Source organism: Barbus barbus (genome assembly GCF_936440315.1).
Source record: "Barbus barbus genome assembly, chromosome: 7".
In the NCBI taxonomy this organism is placed as follows: Eukaryota; Metazoa; Chordata; class Actinopteri; order Cypriniformes; family Cyprinidae; genus Barbus; species Barbus barbus.
In genome coordinates this window covers 10,480,493-10,501,340 of record NC_136735.1, presented here as the reverse complement: position 1 = coordinate 10,501,340, position 20,848 = coordinate 10,480,493, and the positions used below count along the sequence as shown (strand labels likewise).

Sequence of the window (20,848 nt, the reverse complement as noted above, 5' to 3'; positions counted from 1 at the left end):
TGCTATATGTGTGGTTTTAATTGTGTTTATCATGATTTAAATGTATGCTACTATGGGAGATCATATGCTTAATAAAAAAACAAACAAAAAAACTTTTTACAGATGTTAATGATTTTAAAAATAACTAAAATTTACCTCTGCATCCTAACTCAAGCTACTATCAAATGTGCATTTCTAAGAGACAAAAAAGTGATGTTATTATTAATAATATTATCAGGCAACCCAAACCTGTTTCTTGATTTGAAACAATATCAACTCATTAGAACATGCAGAAACTAAGAAATACATTTTTCTATTTATTTTGTTACAGAAAATTAGCAAATGGAGCAAAATTCTGGGTTTAAACTTGAAAGAAATAAAGATTTGACATTTTTCGTGATAGTTATTGATATTGACTGATATCGCCCAGAGCTGGGCGATATCAGTCACAATATGACTGTTTTATTGTATTTTTAATTAAATAAATGCTGTCTTATTGAAAGACTTCCTTTAACCACTTTTACCAACCCCAAACATTTGAAAGGTAAATTAGAAAAAAAAAGGATTTGTAATTATTTATTATATAAAAGAGGAAAGTCGTTAATTTAGATTTTTTTTTTTAACTATTTTCTTAAATGATGAGTCAAAGTCACTGGATGCGATGAGACGTGCACTATAGTGCTTTTCTACATTAGTGATGTGTCATGACACTGTGTGACCACATCTTTTCAAACAGTGAGAAACAGCACACTGAAACATGGATCACAAGTGTTCGCTTGCAAGGTGCAAATGTGAAAGTATTGCATGGCTTCCCCTGCGATGCAGACAGAGCAACAGGCTTTCAATCAATAACCAACACTTCTGAAGTGTTTGTGTGTAACAAGGGTTTTTACGGCAGAGCATCTAGATTTATGAAGAGGGGGACTGGAGGATCATTTGAAACAAGACACTGATCATATCAGTCTGACACTGACAGTTTAGGCTTTAAAAACACTATCCATTACTCAGTCCACCACTGAAAATACTTCCGTTTTTTTGCATTTATATGAATAAATTTAGGGTTTTCGTTTTTCTTATTTTAAATAAGCATAAGTAAAATGTTGAAATTGAAAATTAATATTAAAGGGGTCATATGATGCGATTTCATGTTTTCCTTTGTCTTTGGAGTGTTAAAAGCTGTTTGTGCATATATAAGATCTGTAAAGTTGCAAAGATTAAAGTCTCAAAACCAAAGAGATATTCTTTATAAAAGTTAAGACTCTTCCACGCCCTCCTAAAATGACTCATTTAAACACGCTCCCACATGTCTACGTCACGGTGTGGAAAGATTTGCATAACACCGCCCAAATGTATACGCAATGAAAGGTGTAACTTTTATTCTCGCTGTAGTATTGTTGCTGCTGCCATGGAGATGCTTGGAGATGCTGTGTGTTGCAACAAAAAGATGCAAAAGATGCAAAAGATGCAACAAAAATGTGTGTAAAAACAACACAATAATTAACAAGTAATCCACACTTCGCACAGTCTATCAATGAAAATCTTGTGAAGTGAAAAGTTGTATGTTTATACAGTTGGTTTCAGCTAAAATATGAATCCTCTGTACATAACATGTACATTCTCCAGTGAAAATGTCATCTCGTCTGAATCAGGAGAGAAATATGCAGAGATTAAGCACCATTTGCAAGTGCAGACAGCCAAAATAAATATGTTGGAGGATTTTGATGCGAGAGGAAAATAGGAAATGGATTTTTTCACTGGAGGTGTTATTTTTTTTGATATACAAATTTTGTGGAACTTTTGATGTTTTTATCAGCTGTTTGGACTCTCATTCTGACGGCACCCATCACTGCAGAGGATCCATTGCTAAGTAAATGATGTAATGCTATCTTGTATGGCCTGAGGGTAAATTTACATTTACATTTTTGGGTGAACTATTCCTTTAATGACAGCAGCACTCATGATAAGTTCACATAGTTAATGTCATAAATGTACTTATTTGATTAGTGGCAGAGAAATATTATACAATCTGAAATACTGTATTTCTGATTCACTAAATTTCTATTAAAATTAAATGTTTAATAATCTTTTTTGAATTACTGAATACCTTTTTATTTAAAAAAGTTTCTTAATAATTTTTTCATATACATTTTCCATTAATTTCCAAGTTTAAATATAATCTGTTAGGTTAGATGTATCCCAGATTTTCAGTGCGGACTCGTGAAACCCGCTGTGTTGAGAATCAGTGAGTACGTTTACATGGACATCAGTAATCTAATTATTTACCTTATTCTAAATAAAACAATATTAAGATTAAGGTGTTTACATGAGTTGCTTTTAGAATAATCCTTTCATGTTCCCGTTTTACATGTTATAGTACATAGATCGATTAATGGCATGTGTCATTACATCATCACACGACGCAATCCGACATCCAACCCAGAATTTCACTTATAAACATAGTTAGTCTTCGTGATGATGCCATATACAGTTTTGGGTGTTTCATTTTTAATATTATGAAAGCTTCAAGTGCAGTTAATTATTGGTACGTGCATACAGATGACAGCGGCGTTGAAGCTCTTTTATTTGCCGTCAAAAATGGTTGACCACTCCCGTGTGTGTATCCTATCACAAAATGCGGCGAAAAGTCCTAGACGACGGTAATAGTGTGATTAAGGGGTTTACATGTTTGTACTGCACTTCAATAATGCGACTAAAATAGGAATACTCCACATGTCTTAATTCCATTTGTGTTTACTTAGATTATGACTTTAGCCGGATTAAGGTAATCACAAATCTCTGTTTACATGGTAGATTCTTAATCAGAGTATTGTCTTAATCGTATTAAAATTGGAGTATTGATGTCCATGTAAACGTAGTCAATGTTGCAGAATAACAGACTCAAATTATCACAAATGCAAAAATGCATTCACGCAGATTCAAAACACACACAACACTAACAGATCAATTAAACATCTGAAAAAAAGTGGACAGATGTGGCATATAAAAACATTACAAGCACAAATGACTGAAAATGCAAATGCAGAAGAGAAAGCACTATGCTCTCTCTCTCTCTCTCAGTGTGTGTGTGTGTATCCCAAAGCACACATGAGCGAATGTGTTGCATGAACCGGTCAGGCAGGCGCATCTGATGAGCGATTTGACAACACAGTCCCTGTCTAAACTGTCCCAGCTAAATACGACATGCACATCTAATGCTTCCGTGTGCCAGTGAGAGAGGCGTGTGTTCCCATTAAGCATGAAATTAGCAGTGCGGCTGCACTCGTTAAGTATCCCAGCGCTCCTATGACTCCCCATTAACACTGGGTAAAGCACACGGAACGGATAAGCCAGCGCATTGCTCGCAGAGTTAGTAGGGTGGATGGACTCCAACTGATTATGGTGTCAAGGGGTAAAGTCACAGAATTAGAAACAAGTCCTAATATTCCTCATAATGGCTTATGTACGTACACTAGATGATTTCTCTTTTGTCATTTCTGCATGTATATAATGTGAATCTAAAGATCTCCATCCACTCCACTGTTCTTGGGAAGGAAAAAGAGTCATAAAACGAAGATAACAGTGCGTTTATGTATGTGTGTGGTTGGACGGAAAGGCATCGAGCATGGTAAAATGTTTCCGCTAATTCAATTAGCCCCTTATCGAGCTCCTCAGTGGCTTACGAGAGGATGTGGCGTGTTTTAACAACCCTACACCAAGACTAAAAAGAGCTCCTCTCCTTGTAACAGCCTGCAGATATGGCAAAAAATAGATCTAGAACAAAGAGATTGCTGACAGACCAGTTGTACATTCCCAATGCGTTTAAACAGGATCTATGTACATCTAAAAATAATGGGAGACATAAAAATCACACAATTAAAAAGTTAGTAATTGTATTTTCCAAGCTGAAGTCAACTCAAGTCCACTTTAGCACTCATGGCCTACTTCAGGTCACGCTACAGCATCATGGGAAAATCATTTCCAACAATAAATTATATATACTTTTTACATTTCTGTTTTAATTTAATTTTAGTTTACATTTTAGTCATTTTGTTGTGCTTTTTATTTGTTTTTAGTTTTTTATAATTAGCATTCATTTTTATTTCAATTATTTTATTTTTAAATTAATTTTTATATCAATTTCAAATTATTTCATTTGGTTGCCAAGGCAATATTTTGAAATTTTGCTCAAGTGTTTTAAACTTAAACTTTTTCATCTCATCTATTTTTTTATTTCAGCTTATTTCAATAAAACATGTTTAATAGTTTTCATTTTAGTTTTAGTTAATAAAAACACTGGACTACAGACTTGTGATAAGCTTATGTTCAATAATATGAAAGCCTCTTTTGTCTGTTCGGTGATTGCATCCTCCAAAATAATGTATATCATTTTTATGAATTCATATGAATTTCTTCATTTTGATATAAATACAGTACATGATAAATTGTGAATATTCTGAACAATTAATGTAATCTTTTATGATTGGCAGTCCTCGTCTCAAACATTCCGATATATCTGATATTCCGAGTTGGTCATTAAAATTTTGACTCAAGAGCCCTGAATTAGTCCAAATCCCTGGTGAAAAAGTATAATCTCCTCTGTTCGCTTTTCAATTTTCAGTTAATATCAAGTGCAAAAACCCTGTAACAAGATCTTGACACATCTGTAGCCATAAACATCAAAGAAGCACCAATCAGGAAAACTGATCTGAGCTGCATGTTCTTGGAAATATACTGCAGTGTGAGTTGGATGAATAGTGTCCCTCTTGATAAATATAATGGAACCTGTTCCATTAAAACAAAGGCTGTTCAGGACAGGGGTCATTGATTTACCACCAGCTTTCAGCAGTAATAGCTCCCCCTTTAAATACCCTGAGTACATCGGGTGTACCGAGTTCCCAAAAACTGCTAAAATAGGTCTTCTTGAGACAGCCGTAATTATGCATGCAGCTGCAAAAAGCTTGAGAATGTTGTGTTAAAGTTTAGGTAATATTTGTTTGCACGGTGTATTTAACACTGCAAGTGTCTGCAGTTATTGTCCTCTTCTGTTTTTCCTTTTCTCCAAGATGACAGAATAAATGTACTTGACTCTCTGTTTTTCACTGTGTGGCATTTACAAAAAGTCCCTCTGACATTTCCTTCTCTTTCTGCACTTTTCTCCCTACGTCTCATCTTTTTTATTACCTTCTTCCTTATTGGCCAGGAAAAAAAGAGTGTCTATTGAAAAACAGATCTACATCGCCATTATTTTCTCTCTATTTTCGCCTCTTTCAAACACAGTCATCTTAATGAAGCACATTGCAGGTAGCTAACGACAGCACGGACAGTACACAACACTATGCATTGCATCACATCTGTTTCCAGCAGTTCAGACCTCCACTGACTTAACAGCAGGCACAAGTCTGTTACACCTGCTACACAACTCTGACCTTGGTGGAAAAGAAAGAGAAGGAGACGAACATGTGGATGTACGTGTATGAATATTCATGTCAGAATGGAAGACGTTGAGGGGAAAAAGAGTAGACCATGTGGCTCTGTTCCAAACCCTAGTGAGTCTACTGTCTACACAGGCAGTTACTTTTAAAGCATCCTACTAAAAATGCTCTGAAATGCTCTACATACACAACTTATGGCAGGACACGATAATTAACCATCTTTGTGGGCAGTACGGTGTCTTGTATGATTGGTTCTCTAGTGACCATCATGGTTAAAGTCAATACAGGTTATATCTATGTGAATGGAGAAAGACTTCAATCTTCAGAACTGGAGATTTCAAAGGCATACATTTCATTAACATTACATATCAGCAATAAAAGCCAAAAATAACAATAACATCAGTTTTACTGCATTTTCTCAAATCACTCGAAATAATGGTATTTTTCAGGGTGGTTTAATTCATGTTCTATAGAGACTTCATATACTGTATGTACTACTGTACCATTCAAAAGTTTGGGGTCTGTAAGATTTTTTTGTTTTTGAAAGGTCTCTTATGCTCAACAAGGCTACGGTTATTTGATCAAAAATACAGTGAAATGAGTAATAATGTGATTACAAAATAAGTTGTTTTTATATTGTAATATATTTAAAAAAGGAATTCAGCTTTGTGATGGCAAAGCTGCATTTTCAGCAGCCATTTCTCCAGTTAAGAACACAAATCAAGATATTTTTGATTAAATCAGAGTTTTCTGACCCTGCATAGACAGCAACGCAACTGACACGCTCAAGGCCCAGAAAGGTAGTAAGAAATCATTAAAATAGTCCATGTGACATCAGTGGTTCAACCTTAATGTTATGAAGCTACAAAAATCATTTTCGTACATTAAGAAAACAAAAATAATGACTTTATTCAACAATTTCTTCTCTTCTGTGTCAATCTTCAGTGCGCGTTCATGACAGAAAATTCTTGGGATTTCATAAAAAATATCTTAATTTGTGGTCCGTAGATGAACGAAGGTCTTACAGGTTTAGAACGACATGAGGGTGAGTAATTAATGACAGAATTTTCCATTTTTGGGTGAACTATCCTTTCGATTCATTAGCTAACAAGGAGTAATATATATTAACTTACTAAGGACATGTAGTAAAAAAAATCTAAAGACGTGGTAAAAAACTGAAGAGCCATGGAGTTATTTTTGCGGCTAACTTTGCATATGCATTTGTAGGAGTTCAGATGCTAAATTTATGTGAGGACAATATTTAAATGAATCATGCAAGGTGATTTACTAAGGTTTGCATGAGTCAATTTACTGGTATTTGCGCCATTATTTAACGGCCAGCAAAAAACATGTCTTAACTCATTTTGCGCCTGTACTGTTATTAGATTACCCACACCTGATTATCATTGACCCTTTGCTAATTTGCACTGCTCTTGATAGATTGCATTAGTCATCACTGGCTACGTCTGTGTTTTTGTCAGTAGATCACTTGCAGAACTTTTATGGAATACCGGTCTCACGCTAAATTGCCCTGTTCAGTAAATCTGTCATAAAGCTCTCAGATTTCATTAAAATATCTTAATTTGTGTTATGAAGATGAAAGAAGGTCTTACAGGTTTGGAAGGACATGAGGGTGAGCAATTGATAACAGAATTAAAATTTTTGGGCGAACCATCTCTTTAACAAATACAGTTGATTTTAAATATTAGTGAAAGTTGAAATTTACATTACGATCAATAAAAACTTGATCAATAATGAGTTATTGTTCATAATTGCAGTTAAATAGCTAACTAATGCAGTCTTATTTTAAAGTGTAAAGTAAATTTAAAACCAATTACGCTCTCCAATAAGAAGCGTTGGGCAGGTATAGAATCTGGCCAAAGTTTCTTATAGGAGCGCATAATTAGTCCTCATCTTAACTTTTGTACCTCAAATGTCTTAAAATGTCTATGTAGTAGTTGCGTTTGTCATACCTTGGCTGCCATGATCATAGAAGAGCCTCCACGGATGCCCAGGATGGGGATGTGCGTCTGAGCCGAGATGAAGTCCAATATCTGGGCGATGGCCTCCTGATCGGTATCATCCCCAAACACCACACCCTGGAGCCAGTTCCGCAACATCAAAGCACAGATGCGGTTTATGATACTCTTGGGGTCGGTTTCGTTCATCGTGACCAGTTCAACTTTCGGAGGGAGAGGCACGTGGAGGAAGTCCTCTTTCTCCAGACCTTCAGAGAGGGACACCTCGCTGGAGTTTCCCACAAGGATCACTGCGATGCTAAGGCCTTGAACAAACTTTGGTGGCAATGGAGGACCCACTGGATTGACTCCTGGTGGCGGATAATGAGGAGGGATAATTATCGATTGGCCGCGCTCGCCGCCGCTCATGCCCCCAATGGGTGTCCCGATCCCGCCTCCGCGGCGGGACTCGCAGGTGGGGAAGAAGAAGAGAGAGAGGAGAAGGAGCGAGAGGGAGAGAGGCAGTTTGGAGGAAGAAGCCAGGGAGACGAAAGACAGGACGCGACGGTCGGAAAAAGGGGAAGAGGAGAGGTGGAGGCTGACAAGCATGGCGGAGGAGTGAAGATACAGTCCCTGCAGACAGAAAAAGAGAGGAGAGAGAGGGAGAGAACTTCAGTTTGGGAGCTGAATTCACAAAATCCACACGATTTGAACTTGACTGGTGAAAGTTGAGTTGCAGTTCGCAAGTAAAACCGACGAGAGACCTGTGGTTTTAAAAAGAGCAAGTGTCCTCATTTCAAGGGTTTGTCCTCTTCATTATTGACATATGTTGGACAGAAATCACAGAAACATAGGCAGTCTTGGGAAATGAGGTCGTTTGCAGCAGTCACACAAACACACACACACAGGTTTATCTAACTAAGGACATATAAATCACTTCTAATATTTATATATAAAACTAATACAAATTAGTAGGACAAACCCCAAATCAAATTTTTGATAAAAAATTTAGTTGCATTATTTGTACCCTTATAGCGGTCATGAACTGAGAAACCAAAATTCCCTTGATCTTTTGACATATAAGAGGTCACTATAATATCAGAACTCAAAACTTTGTAGTTAGTCTAAAACACCTTCTATTGAAGCCAGTCTGCCAAAACGACAGCTTGGGGCATGTGCCACTCTGTGAGGGTGTGTATAAGATGTGTGGATAAGCACCGCCTCCACAGAAAAAGATCAATGCCTGCTTCTACAGCGCTTCCTGTTTAGCCCCGCCCACCCATTTGCTCATGTAGTGTGAATAACAAGAGGGGTGAATACAGGTCTAAGCAGAAACCAAACAATAAAGATGGCTCCGAAGACAACAAGACGCTGTGTAGTGCCAAGTTTTGGAAAATGCATTGCATTGTCTTTGCATTGCCTTCTTTCTGATTCCAACATTAGGAAAGAGTGGATGAGCTTTATTTTTAATAAAGTTCCAGACAATGTCAGTTAGGACTTGATTCTTTGTTCACATCATTTCACCGCGGAATTGTTACATACAAGGCACAATTTGGCGCAGGATTTTTAATTAATTTAAATAAAGTTTAAACTAAAAGACGATGCTGTGCCGGCTATACTGGATCCAACAGTAATGTCGCACCACACAAGTGTGAGTAACTGTTTTTATTACATGGTCACTATTGCTTTGTCTGTTATTACAGATCGTTTGATATGAGTATTTAAGTGTTTTTAACCTAAATCACTGCAGTGTCTATCTGTGAAGGTTGTAGGCTGCCAAACATACACAACTATAAGCCAATCACAGCAGTGGGTGTTTATTTCTGAGTCTACAATCCGCCACACCTCTTCAAACTGAGCGTTCTGATGAGGGGGTCAAAAACAGGATAGCCTATTACTTTTAAATAGTGTTTTTCATGTAAAAATCTTGATAACATAAGTGGACCTCAGAGAACAGTAGAAAATAAAAAACAAAGGCAGTTCATGACCCCTTTAAATACCATCCCTTGAGATCCCAAAAGGATGTTTTGTCTGATAGCAATTTGGTCCAATTCGGTCCAATTTGGAGACTGCATTCTGGGTTTTCTTTATCCACTAAAAAATACATGTGCTTAGTTTTAGAATCTGGCCAATGTTTCTCATAGGAAAGCATAATTCATCCTCATCTTAACAATCTTTGTACCTAAAAGGCTTAGGTAGCAGTTCCGTCTGTCATACCTTGGCGGCCATAATCATGGATGCCATCCCAAATGGAGGTTTTGTGAGATTTAGCTAAATTCTGGTAACATTTGGTCCTCACACTTTTTTTCAATGCTGGGGAATGCACCTTAATGCATTCTGGGTTTTCTTTCTCCTGGGGACTTGTCACTGACATCAGTTGTTTATACTGAGCTAATGCTATTTTCTGACCCTTATGGGGACATTTGGTTCCTACGTACACTGAATACCAAATGCAATTAGACGAGTAAGATACAAGTGGATTTATCGGCAAACAGCATATTCACTCACACACAACACACACAGTGACTGACATTTGCCAATTATCTTTCTGTGAAGACTTTGAGAAACACTTGTTATTTAGAGCCATTTTCATTAGCAGAGGTGTGGAACAAGTTAGTCATTAGCTAATATGTTTGCATCTGTTTGTTATTGATGGCATTTCTGAAACACAATAAAACACAAAACTGCTTGATCATTGTCGTTTCATTTCATGTAGACATATTTTCCATTAAAACAGGAAGTTTGCATGGACATATAGTACACTACCATACACAAGTTTGGGTTCAGTAAATGTAATACAGCAACAATGCATTAAATTGATCAAAAGTGACAGACATTTATAATGCTACAAAAGACTTCCATTCCAAATAAATGATGTCCTTTCTATCTTTTTATTCAACAAAATAGTTGAAAAATGTATCGTTTTCACAAAAATATTCACCTGTTTTTAACATGGATAAAATAAGAAACATTACTTTAGCTTATTATACCAATAGCAGCCTGTTTTTGAGGCTAAAAGACTGAATGACATTCCAGCTAACAGCCACAAAACACATTGCAATGGGTCTTTAAAGAACAGGCATGAAAAATAGGGAAAGAAAAACATGGTGTGTGAAGAGGAGGACAGAGAGATGAAAGGACAACATAAGTGAGGCATCGCACAGAAAGAAAGCAAACACGCTTGAAAAAGGAAGACTGCTTTTACAAGACTAATTATTGGAGGTTTGTCAGTGCTAATTGCAGGTACACATGCTAATTGTGAATTAGCTCTCTTCTGCTGCAGACGAGAGAAGAGATGGAGGAGGACAGTGTGGGAGGAAGAAAGAGAGAGAAATCGGTTGAGGGGGAATGGAAAAGTATAGAGATGGAACTGGAAAATGGAATTGAAAAACAAAAAAAAGAAAATTAGGGGACTAAATAAATGAAGCAGAGACAGAAGGAGAGCAGTGACGAAAAAGAGAAAGAGTTCTAATCATCAGCTCATTAAAAGTAGGTAAGCAAAGAGAAGCACGCAGATCGGAAGGATAAGCACTAGATAGGGAGATAGAAGACTAGGAGGACAGCAGCTGGGTGAACAAGAGAGGGAGGAGAGACTAAGATGCTCTATTTGGCTCTGCCTCTCATTTTAACAGCACTTGGTTTCCATAGCAACTATTCAAATGAACCTTCCTCCACACAAACACAAAAACAGAGACTGCTATATACAGACACAGTTATATAGATTTTATAGTCTTAAAGTCCATAGTAACACCTATTCACAGTCAACTGAAAAAGGCATTTTAAACAAATTGTGAACGTACATGATACCACCATCTCTTGCGATAAATAAATAAATACATAAGATGAAACACACACACACACCTCCCACACATTTTCTCCTAAGAAGCTAAAGGCTCAATGTCAGCTCCACAAATGTTTTTTTCAAACTGTATGTTAGAGAGTCATCTGAAATGCTTGAACTGAATTACAGCTGATCCACATGTAAAACACAAAACTATATGTAGCAGACGTCTGAAATTAAACTGCAAAGTTCTTCTTTTAATGTTTATTCAGTTACAGGCATAAGGAAGATCATTTGCCTTACAGTACAAAGAAGAAATCAATACTGCAATGGTTTTTTTTACATGCTTATATTACCATACTATTTTTAAAACCATGGCACAACAAATGTAAAAATGTTTTTAAATGTAATAAAAAAAAAACACAAAACCAGAGTTTGTATATAGTATATAACTTATTGTAGTTTTTATCTGTTACTATTGTTGTTTCACTTATTAACATACTCTTATATAATTATTAATAACAAAACAATATAATATAATATAATATAAAAACTGAACTAAGTAATCCCTCAGCTCACTTGTAAATCATTTTGCGTTTCATGTCATTGTTTTTGTCATTTCATTGCAACTCTTTGCAATTTCTTTTAAAAAGTGCAAATATCTTTAATAAAAGTGCAAATATCCAAGTGAGTGGGTTATTTGCTCTGCAGTTCATTAGTCTGTCCATTTTCACTCATTTGACCCATTCAGGCCAAAATGCAGACTGGTGAGAACATGATGGATGAGCTTTATTGCATGATCAGCCAATCACAGTGACACGGAAGCACTGATTTTCACTAGCATTTTGTGGTTTGCTTGTATTTTGTCTTAAATGTCACCCCAAAGTGCACAAGGAAGATAACAGTCACTATCTGTCAATCTATCTATCTGTGTATTGGAAAATATTAGTACAGGTTTAAAATTGCAATTAATTAGTTTTTTGGGTCTGCGCCATGATCCTTAAACTGAGACTTTTAATGCCATCCAATGATTCTCGTTCTTCTAAATATGCCTGACAATATTTTTTGGTATATGAACTACTGTTAAACTGAATGACATTTTAGTGTATGTCTTCTTTAAATCATGGTCAATGTATGATGTTTTTTCTGAAAAAAAAAAAAAAAACGATATCAAACAGGACAGATTCAAAGAAAGCTGTAATAAACTATTGTTTTATTGCTTGAAAGCTCTTTTTGACTTTAACCCCATTACATAAATACCTCAAATATCTACTGTAACATTTGTTTTGTTTTTGTATTTGTTTCTTCAGAACAAATGCTCCCAGACATACATGCATACATACATGCTTGCATACCCAAGCTGCATTGTCACTGTTGAGAAGAATTCCAGAGTCGCTCAACATTTGCTAGATGGCTACTAAAGCTTAAGTTTAACTGACACAGATGACAAAAAATGTTACATATGCACACACATTCCCCGTGGTGCTGTATAATATCCATGCATCTGCCTGCTCCGATAGATCGCTCTCTCTTGATTTTCTGTGAGACAGTTGTGCTCGGCCTCAGGCCTGATTGGCAATTGGCTAAAGATGAGAGAATGGTCCCCAAGGGTCCCAGATTGGCTACAATGGCCAGAAAGCTTCCAATAGGCCTGGGACAGTCTGTTGGTGTCAGCTAAAATGCCATTTAGAAAGACTTATTGATCTCAAAAGCAGTCGCTGATCAAAACTCGACCCAAACCAACATGATTACTGCAAACCAAACAAGACTTACTAGAGAAATTGACACCATTAAACTAACACAGGGAAGGGTATAGACTACACAACGTGTGGCAGGTGATTCAAAGGTATCCTGACATTGTGCACGTTTTAGAGGGTGAGATGTGAATAAAAACAAGTGTGTACATTTGTGCACTGTAATACATCTCTGTTTCTTTCATTGCTTCGGGAAACATAGATAAGGCGTTTTTCTACGCCGTCCTCCATCTCAGTTCTTCCTGGCGAAGTAATAAATGATGTATTCAGCAAAATATTTGTACAAAAGCCCATCACAGACTCCCTCCCATCTCAAACGAGCTCTGTTTCAGAGCGTGAGGGAAAGCTTTGATAACAACCAGAAACTGAATTAACATTCATTGATGCAGTTATACAGAATGAATTCCGATAAACCTGAGACAAAAAACATTATTTAATTCAGCATAAAGAGAGGTTTGTTACAGCAAAACCATACGCACACATGCACGTATGCACTCACACACAGACCATGCTTAAAGTAAGAGATTAGGTTTGTCTAGTAATCCAGTGCAAACTATGGAGGTATGCAGCCTGCCTTTTTACGTCAAATAATCTCTGGGGTACATGTAACACACACACACACACAAATAACACTATCACAGGGAAATGTCTTGATATTTACCGCTAACTAAGCTCATTTTCATGCTTAGACATTTAGCCAGCACTTCTGTCTTGGCTTCCTCGCAAGCATACGTGGTGCTCAAACACACACCTCGCACACACTCCGGTCTCTAAGGTATATCTGTCATAGCAGTGTGCGCGCGGTTCCATTAAGCAGTGTTTATGAACTACTGCCTCTGAGCTGTAACCTTTACTGAAGTCCTCTCTCCTCATAATGACGCTTAAACAACAGCTAGCAGCAGTTTGCTCTGATTGCCACTGAGGCACAGATGCTAAAATCAAGATTCCTGGTATAAAAGCAGATTTTTGGGACAATCATTTTGTTTACTGTGAATAAATTTGAATTTGAATTTTATCTTTGAATAAATTTGGTATGTATAGAAACATTACAGGGGTAAAATCAGGATAGTCAGACACGACTGTCTTAGGTGACAGGCAAAAATCTCTATGTACAAACAGGTTTTTCAAGAAGCAAAAATTATTTTGAAGTAGAAAATAATCAACATGACTTTTCTGTTTATTTGATGTGCATTAAAATGTTTCAGTTCAGTGATTTAAAAATTGAATAAACATATAAATAAATAATAATAATACTTTTTTCAGCAAGGATGTAATAAATTGACCAAAACTGATAGTAAAAAAAACAAACATTTCAAAGCAAATAAATGCTGGTTTTTTTTTTTACTTTTATTCATCAAAAAATCCTTGACAAAATGCACCATTGTTTTAATTAATTCATTAAAAAACTATCTGCATAATTTTTTACATTTATAATAAGAAATCATGAGCACCGAATCAGCATACTAGAATAACATCTGAAGTCAATGATCACAGGAATAAATTGTTTTTTCTTTAAACTGTAAAAATATTATCTCAAAATACTACTGTCTTTACTGTATTTTTGAGCATTCAGCTTTGATGAGCATAAGAGACTTTTTTAAAATCTACCTGTTAAAAAGTAATTTTTCAGTGTCACTTTTTACATTGAAACACTCAAAATAAAAAAAATTGAAACAAGTAAATCTGAGTAACAAAAAATTATTGCACAAAAACTAAACACATTAATATAATGTTAAAACCCACCCGCCCAATGTACTTGACATGAAATTACACAGCTTTGCATTATAACATACAGTAAATGCATGTAAATATCAAAGTTTGAGATACATTTAGATCAGGAAATCATGCATTACATAAAAACACACTGCCACTAGCATATGCACACAGAGACACAATACGCACAAAAACAACCAAAGGAACAGACATATGTTCACACAAGCATATGACACACACATACATGCACAAACACAACACACACAGCCCTAAACATATGCAAATCCATAAGGGCCCACAAACCAAACTTACATCCCCACAACTTCACACATCTATACAAACACACAGAACGTGTGAGATTCAAATGGAAAGTTTTTTGGCTAGCAGATATAGAGGAAAATCAGCGCTACCTACTGTATATATGCCAAATACTGTAGATGTTATGAATGGCTGCAATCATAACATCTGTATCAGAGCGTACACACTCTGACAGACACGAACACACTGCTGAGCAGGTTTTCGGGTGAGAGATCACTTCCTCCCCTGAGGGCTTGGTGATGGCCTGCTTCTGTTTTGACCAATCACACGCGAGCATTGGCTCACCCCCCCTGCCCATTGGTCATGGGTAATTAATTACCAAGCTGTTCCTTGTTTAGGCCAAATGAATATCAGAACATGGTTACCATGAAACAATGAGCCCCATCCCAAATCACTCAATCGTCCAATCCTCAGCGTGTTGTAATACACCATGTAGCGTTCGCTAATGGACATCGAAGGGAGGTGGAAGTAGACTGAGATACGAACATGACCTGTGATGTGATGGACATCCTTTACTAGGTGGTCATTCAATTTGCGTTGTCATTAATAGTTTGGTCTGCCTATTGAGCCAAAAATGATTCCAGTAGATGATTTGAAGTTCTACAATTAACTGCAATCCATCCAATATAATAACCATTCAAGTCTTTATAAGGGACATTACACATTTTGGTCATAAGAGATCATTTAGCAATAAAAATATATTTTTTATTATTATTGTTGACATTGCTGATAATGTTGACTCACTAAGGGCCAATATTTGATTGACTTCAAGGGTTATTTTTCCTTTGTAAGGCCATTTTTTTAATTAGCTTATTTAATTTGTTATTTTTATGTCAAATACTAGCATTTAACCAGTTACTTCAATCAATCACACCACTATAGACTGTTACAAATCATGTTTTTCAACATCAGCAAAAGCCATCTTTAACAAAAGCAACAAAATCAACAAAAGACATATTTTTTTCCTGCTATTGCAATAATGATTGTCGATGAGAGAATTATAAAATATCCCTTACAAAGGGAAAAAATGCTCCTGGAAATGAATTCCAGGGGGGCTAATATTGCCTCTTAATGGGCTACATGAATTTCTGACCCTGATATGAAATTTTATAATAAACACACATATATAAAAATTTAAAATCTAGCAGAATTCCGACTTTTTTTCCGAATTTTGAGGGGAAACAGCATGTCATATTCTGGCTCGCTACAGATGACACAAGCTAAGAACCGCCTTTATTTTTTCACTGCTTTTTAAGGATTAGAAAATCACGACTTCACATTGGTTATTTCAGGAGCATGAAAAACAAAATGGTTATTCAATCTGGGAATAAATTATATATTATATAATGTGAGTGAGCAAAGAACACTGAAGCAGTCCATGAACTCAGTATAAATGCGAGTTAACTTTATGCACTCGCAAAAACTGCCGTTATAATCACGGAAGTTGTTACACTGCAAAATCAGGGTGCCCCCTTTTCTTGATTTTGTGGGGCATTTTTGTTCAATTTAGTGGCATAATATATACAGTATATACAAAAAATATATGAAATTCACTTTTATTACACTTATATAACATGAATAATTACTCAATCTGTCAAGATCTGAGGTGTGACATGAATGGCAGAAGACAGAGAAAACGAAAGTACTGTACATTTAAAACTTTTAAGAGCTCTCCTCTGGCAAAAACATTTACTAATATATTAAAATGCAATTTTTATGAGTCTTGCAAAAATATTGTCACTTTCAAATGCCCCAAGATTACAGCATCTACCGGCAGGGGTTATCTGGGCCATACTAACCAATCAAGTCTTGACCTTTTGGCATAAAGGCCATTACTACCAATTATCATGTGTTTGATTAGAGTTTTATATTAAACTCTAGAGGATGGTAAATCTCCAGAAATAGGATTGAGCACCCCTGCAGTAAAGGCAGACAGCTAGAAAATGCAGACCAAACGTTTTTTAGGTGACAGCTAATCTGATATATCCAGTATTTCACACTTCACAAAAAATAACAGCAAAGCAAAATATGGTATTGAACTGCAGCGTTTGGTATAATGATATTTTGACTGTTGTCTGCAGTACAGATCTGCTTACTGGCAACTTTCTCATCCATATCCTCCATCCGAAGAAGCAGAATGTCATTAAGTGACATAATGAAAGACATAATGAAATTACGCCATTAAATATGCACATCACTCATCTCAGAGACTTACGACACTGTGCATGACTGGACAAGAGCTCATTAAGTCACTGTAACTCTATCTGTAATGAAGTCATGTGCTATGATTAAGGCTAAGCTTCAACCATCTTAGCGAACGAGGAACGAGAGCCAAAATCACTCCTATGGTGATGGAGGTGTGAATTACAACAGGTGCACATTGATAAACTGGTAAATCATCGCCATGGGGGGGTCAAAACACACACATGCACACACAGCCGTAACAGGCCTGTTTGAAAACTGACCTGTGCCATTAGATATTGCTTTTGTCATGTTTATGATTACTCAGGAGAACTCTGTTAAATGCGCCCCTTACACTTATACACGAATACACACACTGGAACCAAATGCCCTTAATTTGTTAGTCAATGCTGTTAAAGCCGATGAGAAAAGACCAGTGCAGGATAATGACCTCCATGTCATGTCAATCCATCTCTCCTGCTGCCACAAACACTTTCACACAAAAATGTTTATGCATTTTAGCAGACAACAGTTTGAACTCTGTAACCTGCTTTCATTTTTCAGTTTTATCTGACAATATACTGCTGTACCCAATTGAAAAACTAAAAAAAACTAAAAATTATAATTTCAATTTCAATTTCATTCAGTTTAGCTGAGTTAAGAGTTTTTTTTTCTTTATAAGTCAGTTGTTTCTCCGTTTTATCAGTAGTTTTCTGCATATACCTGTCACATCTGTTATCTTTCTATTATCTATCATTGATATTTAATAATTAATGATAATTTGAAACCAAACAAAAATCAAAAAAGAAAAAAAAGCAAATAAAATCCTACTGAATAAAGTGAAATTATATTGGAAATTATTGTATTACGATCATTCCAAATTATTTTAACAAAAAGGATAATGCTTCTATGAAGAATACCTAATACAACTGAATAATTCATTAATAAAAAATTCTCTATTTTATCTTTTTTTTGTACATATCTTCTATCTTTCTATTTTCTATTGATATTAAAATAATGAATGATAATTAAAGAATTTGAAGCCAAACAAGTCAAATATAAATCTTGTTTAAATAAATAAATTTAAACCAATGTGTTGGAATCACATTGGAAATTAGCGCATTAGTATCTTTCCAAATTGTAGTAGTATAACTGGATTGGATATATTGGATTTCAGAAATTGTATTATGCATTTTTAATAAAGTATTATAATTATTTTTATTATTGTTATTTTTATTAATAATAATAAAATTATTCTTATTCATATTTTATTACATTATTAATACATTTGTATTTTTACTGATGATAATTTTGACATTATTATTACATTTTTTCTTTCCTTTTTTAATGCCATGTCAGCTTCTATGCATAGCGTTCCTGGCGAGAGCCAGGTTTGGTTATATTATTAATAATTATTATTAATAATAATAAATGAACAGACCTTTACTGGAAAGTACACAACATTCTAGTCCTCCAGGTTCACTTTTACTGTGTCTTCACTGCAAAATTACAAAGCAAATAAGCACCAAAAACAACACTACACATCTAACATGTTTCATCATCCATCCCTGCATCCCTAAGAGGCTTTTATTGACTATTATCCTTGTTGTTTGAAAACAAACATTTATACAAGTCAAATTTCCCCAGTTTTCAGGATGATAGATTAAGGCCCGTTGTTTGCTCATTCGGTACATACATATACCAGTGCAATGTCGAGCAGTACATCGTCAGCCAATTTGTATACACAAGCAAGGTGTCTACAGCGTAAGTATCATTATTTATGAAACAACGGATGACACGAAATCAGATTTGCACCATCTCTGTGTAGCAGTTATATCATTGAAAGTCTAGAATGCCCTCGTGTCCCTATGTTCCGTTTCCATGCCAACAGAGGCTCCGTTACCACACCAACAGAATCTCTGAGTGATGCTTCACTCTGAAAGACATTCCACACTGTCCTCATCCCTCTGGTCCCCGTCAATCAACGTCAAGCTTGATTGACAGCTGCTTCAACCCCACTGACGTGGGTAAAAAAACACTGTCACCTCACGTTAATCAGAGGCAGCGCAACTTAAGAGGGCGATATGAGGGGGAAGCGTCATCAGACGTTTTCAGATCCGTTAACTACTTTCGTGTTTTCCCAAGAAGGAGCCTAACGGCGATCAGGAGCATCTCTGGAGCAGCTTCAGAGAAGAGAGCAGGAGAGTGAAAGGCAGCTCGACCTCTCCGTCTGTTTCTCACCCTATTTTCTTACCCCGCTCACTTTCTCAGTATTTATCGCTCCTGCTCTTGCTTTCATTAACCCACTTAGCTACAATGTCTGACCCAGACCACAGGCACATTACTCAAACTGGATAGAAGGCAGCACAACCAAGAGTAATTTGGGCGAACGCCTGCATGAAAATAAGACAATGGCACACTGAGGATCACAAACACACACATTCATTGAGACAACAGAAAATTACAGCCCTGGGAGGAAAAACAGACATGTCGTTAAGGCCTTCGAGTAAGTGACAGAGGATAAAATGGCGATGAGAGAGAGTGAACGTGCATGCTTAAAAGTGCACATCAAAGATCGAGAATGGTAGGCAATGTTCAGAAGATTATTCTATTCTAATTCCTAAATATTCTAAATACAGTATGTATTCCATGCAAATTTCCTGTATATGTTGTCAAAATGGGCAGCATACAATTGTACTTCATTTCCACTGTGATAAATTATCGTAAAATTATTTAACATCTCTTTCATAACTCATTATTTGATTGAACTGCCCATTTGTGTAACACTTTTGCACCAAATCAATTTTGAAAAAAGCAGTTAACCAAGATATTAACTGGATGCCAGTTGATAAGTTAAACTAAGTGATTTGGCCAGGTCCGTTTAGGACCATTAGCCCCATACTGTGGGCAAAAAGCATTTTCTCTTTTGACGGTCATTCAGTGGAAGTAAAAGCTGCATTTATTTGATAAAAAAAAAATACAGTAAAAACGCACTGTTTAAAAACCACAAAAAAGGAAATTGTACTGGTAATTTTCCATTAATTTTACAGACACTTCCAATTACCCTAAAACACAACGCAATGAAGCGCAAAAACACCTGTAAAAATCAATATGGAAAATTCCTTAATATTAATACAGTACATCGTGCCATATTTTTACAGATTTTTTTCTTACTCTGAAGTAATATTGTGAAATATTATTAAAATTTTAAATAATATTTAGCTATTTTAATATATTTAAAAGTGTAATTTATGGCTAAGCTGAATTTTCAGCTCCAGTCTTCAGTGTCACATGATCCTTCAGAAATCATTCTAAAATGCCGATTTGTGCTGCTTAATATTTTTGTGGAAACCATGAACCTTTTTTTTTCTTTAAAAAAAAAAATCTTACAGATCCCAAACTTTTGAATGCTAGTGTACATTATTCATTAAGTACTACAAAAACCAGACTTCTTCCCTTACCTTGAACATTGCCAGCCCAACTCCCATTCTCTCTCCTCAACTCTTGCATGTTGATGTGAGCTGGGTCTTGTCTCTTCCTCTCATAGCCCTGGATGGAGGAGTGACTGACCGTTGAAGTAGTTTGAGAGATTGGTAAGAAAAGATAGGAATGGCGTAGAGACCGTGGATGAAAGTGTTGGCCCCTACTGTAAATCCAGGCTGGATGACTGAGCACAGGTATTGTCTATTGAATCAAAACTATTAAGAAAAGTCACTCAAGAAAAGTAAGAAA

General features: G+C 36.0%; 1 protein-coding gene across 1 annotated transcript in view; it reads right to left on the bottom strand.

Moving 5' to 3' along the window:
• The window catches only part of LOC306872608 (glutamate receptor ionotropic, NMDA 2B-like), a gene marked incomplete at both ends in the record, with an annotated part of 113,846 nt that extends 93,242 nt beyond the window's left edge, over positions 1 to 20,604 (bottom strand). The window contains 2 exons of the mRNA XM_079421234.1: positions 7,385 to 8,002; positions 20,578 to 20,604. Of these exons, the coding sequence (XP_079277360.1) occupies positions 7,385 to 8,002; positions 20,578 to 20,604 (645 nt within the window). The remainder of the gene's footprint in view (positions 1 to 7,384; positions 8,003 to 20,577) is intronic.
• Positions 20,605 to 20,848: the final 244 nt, after the last annotated feature.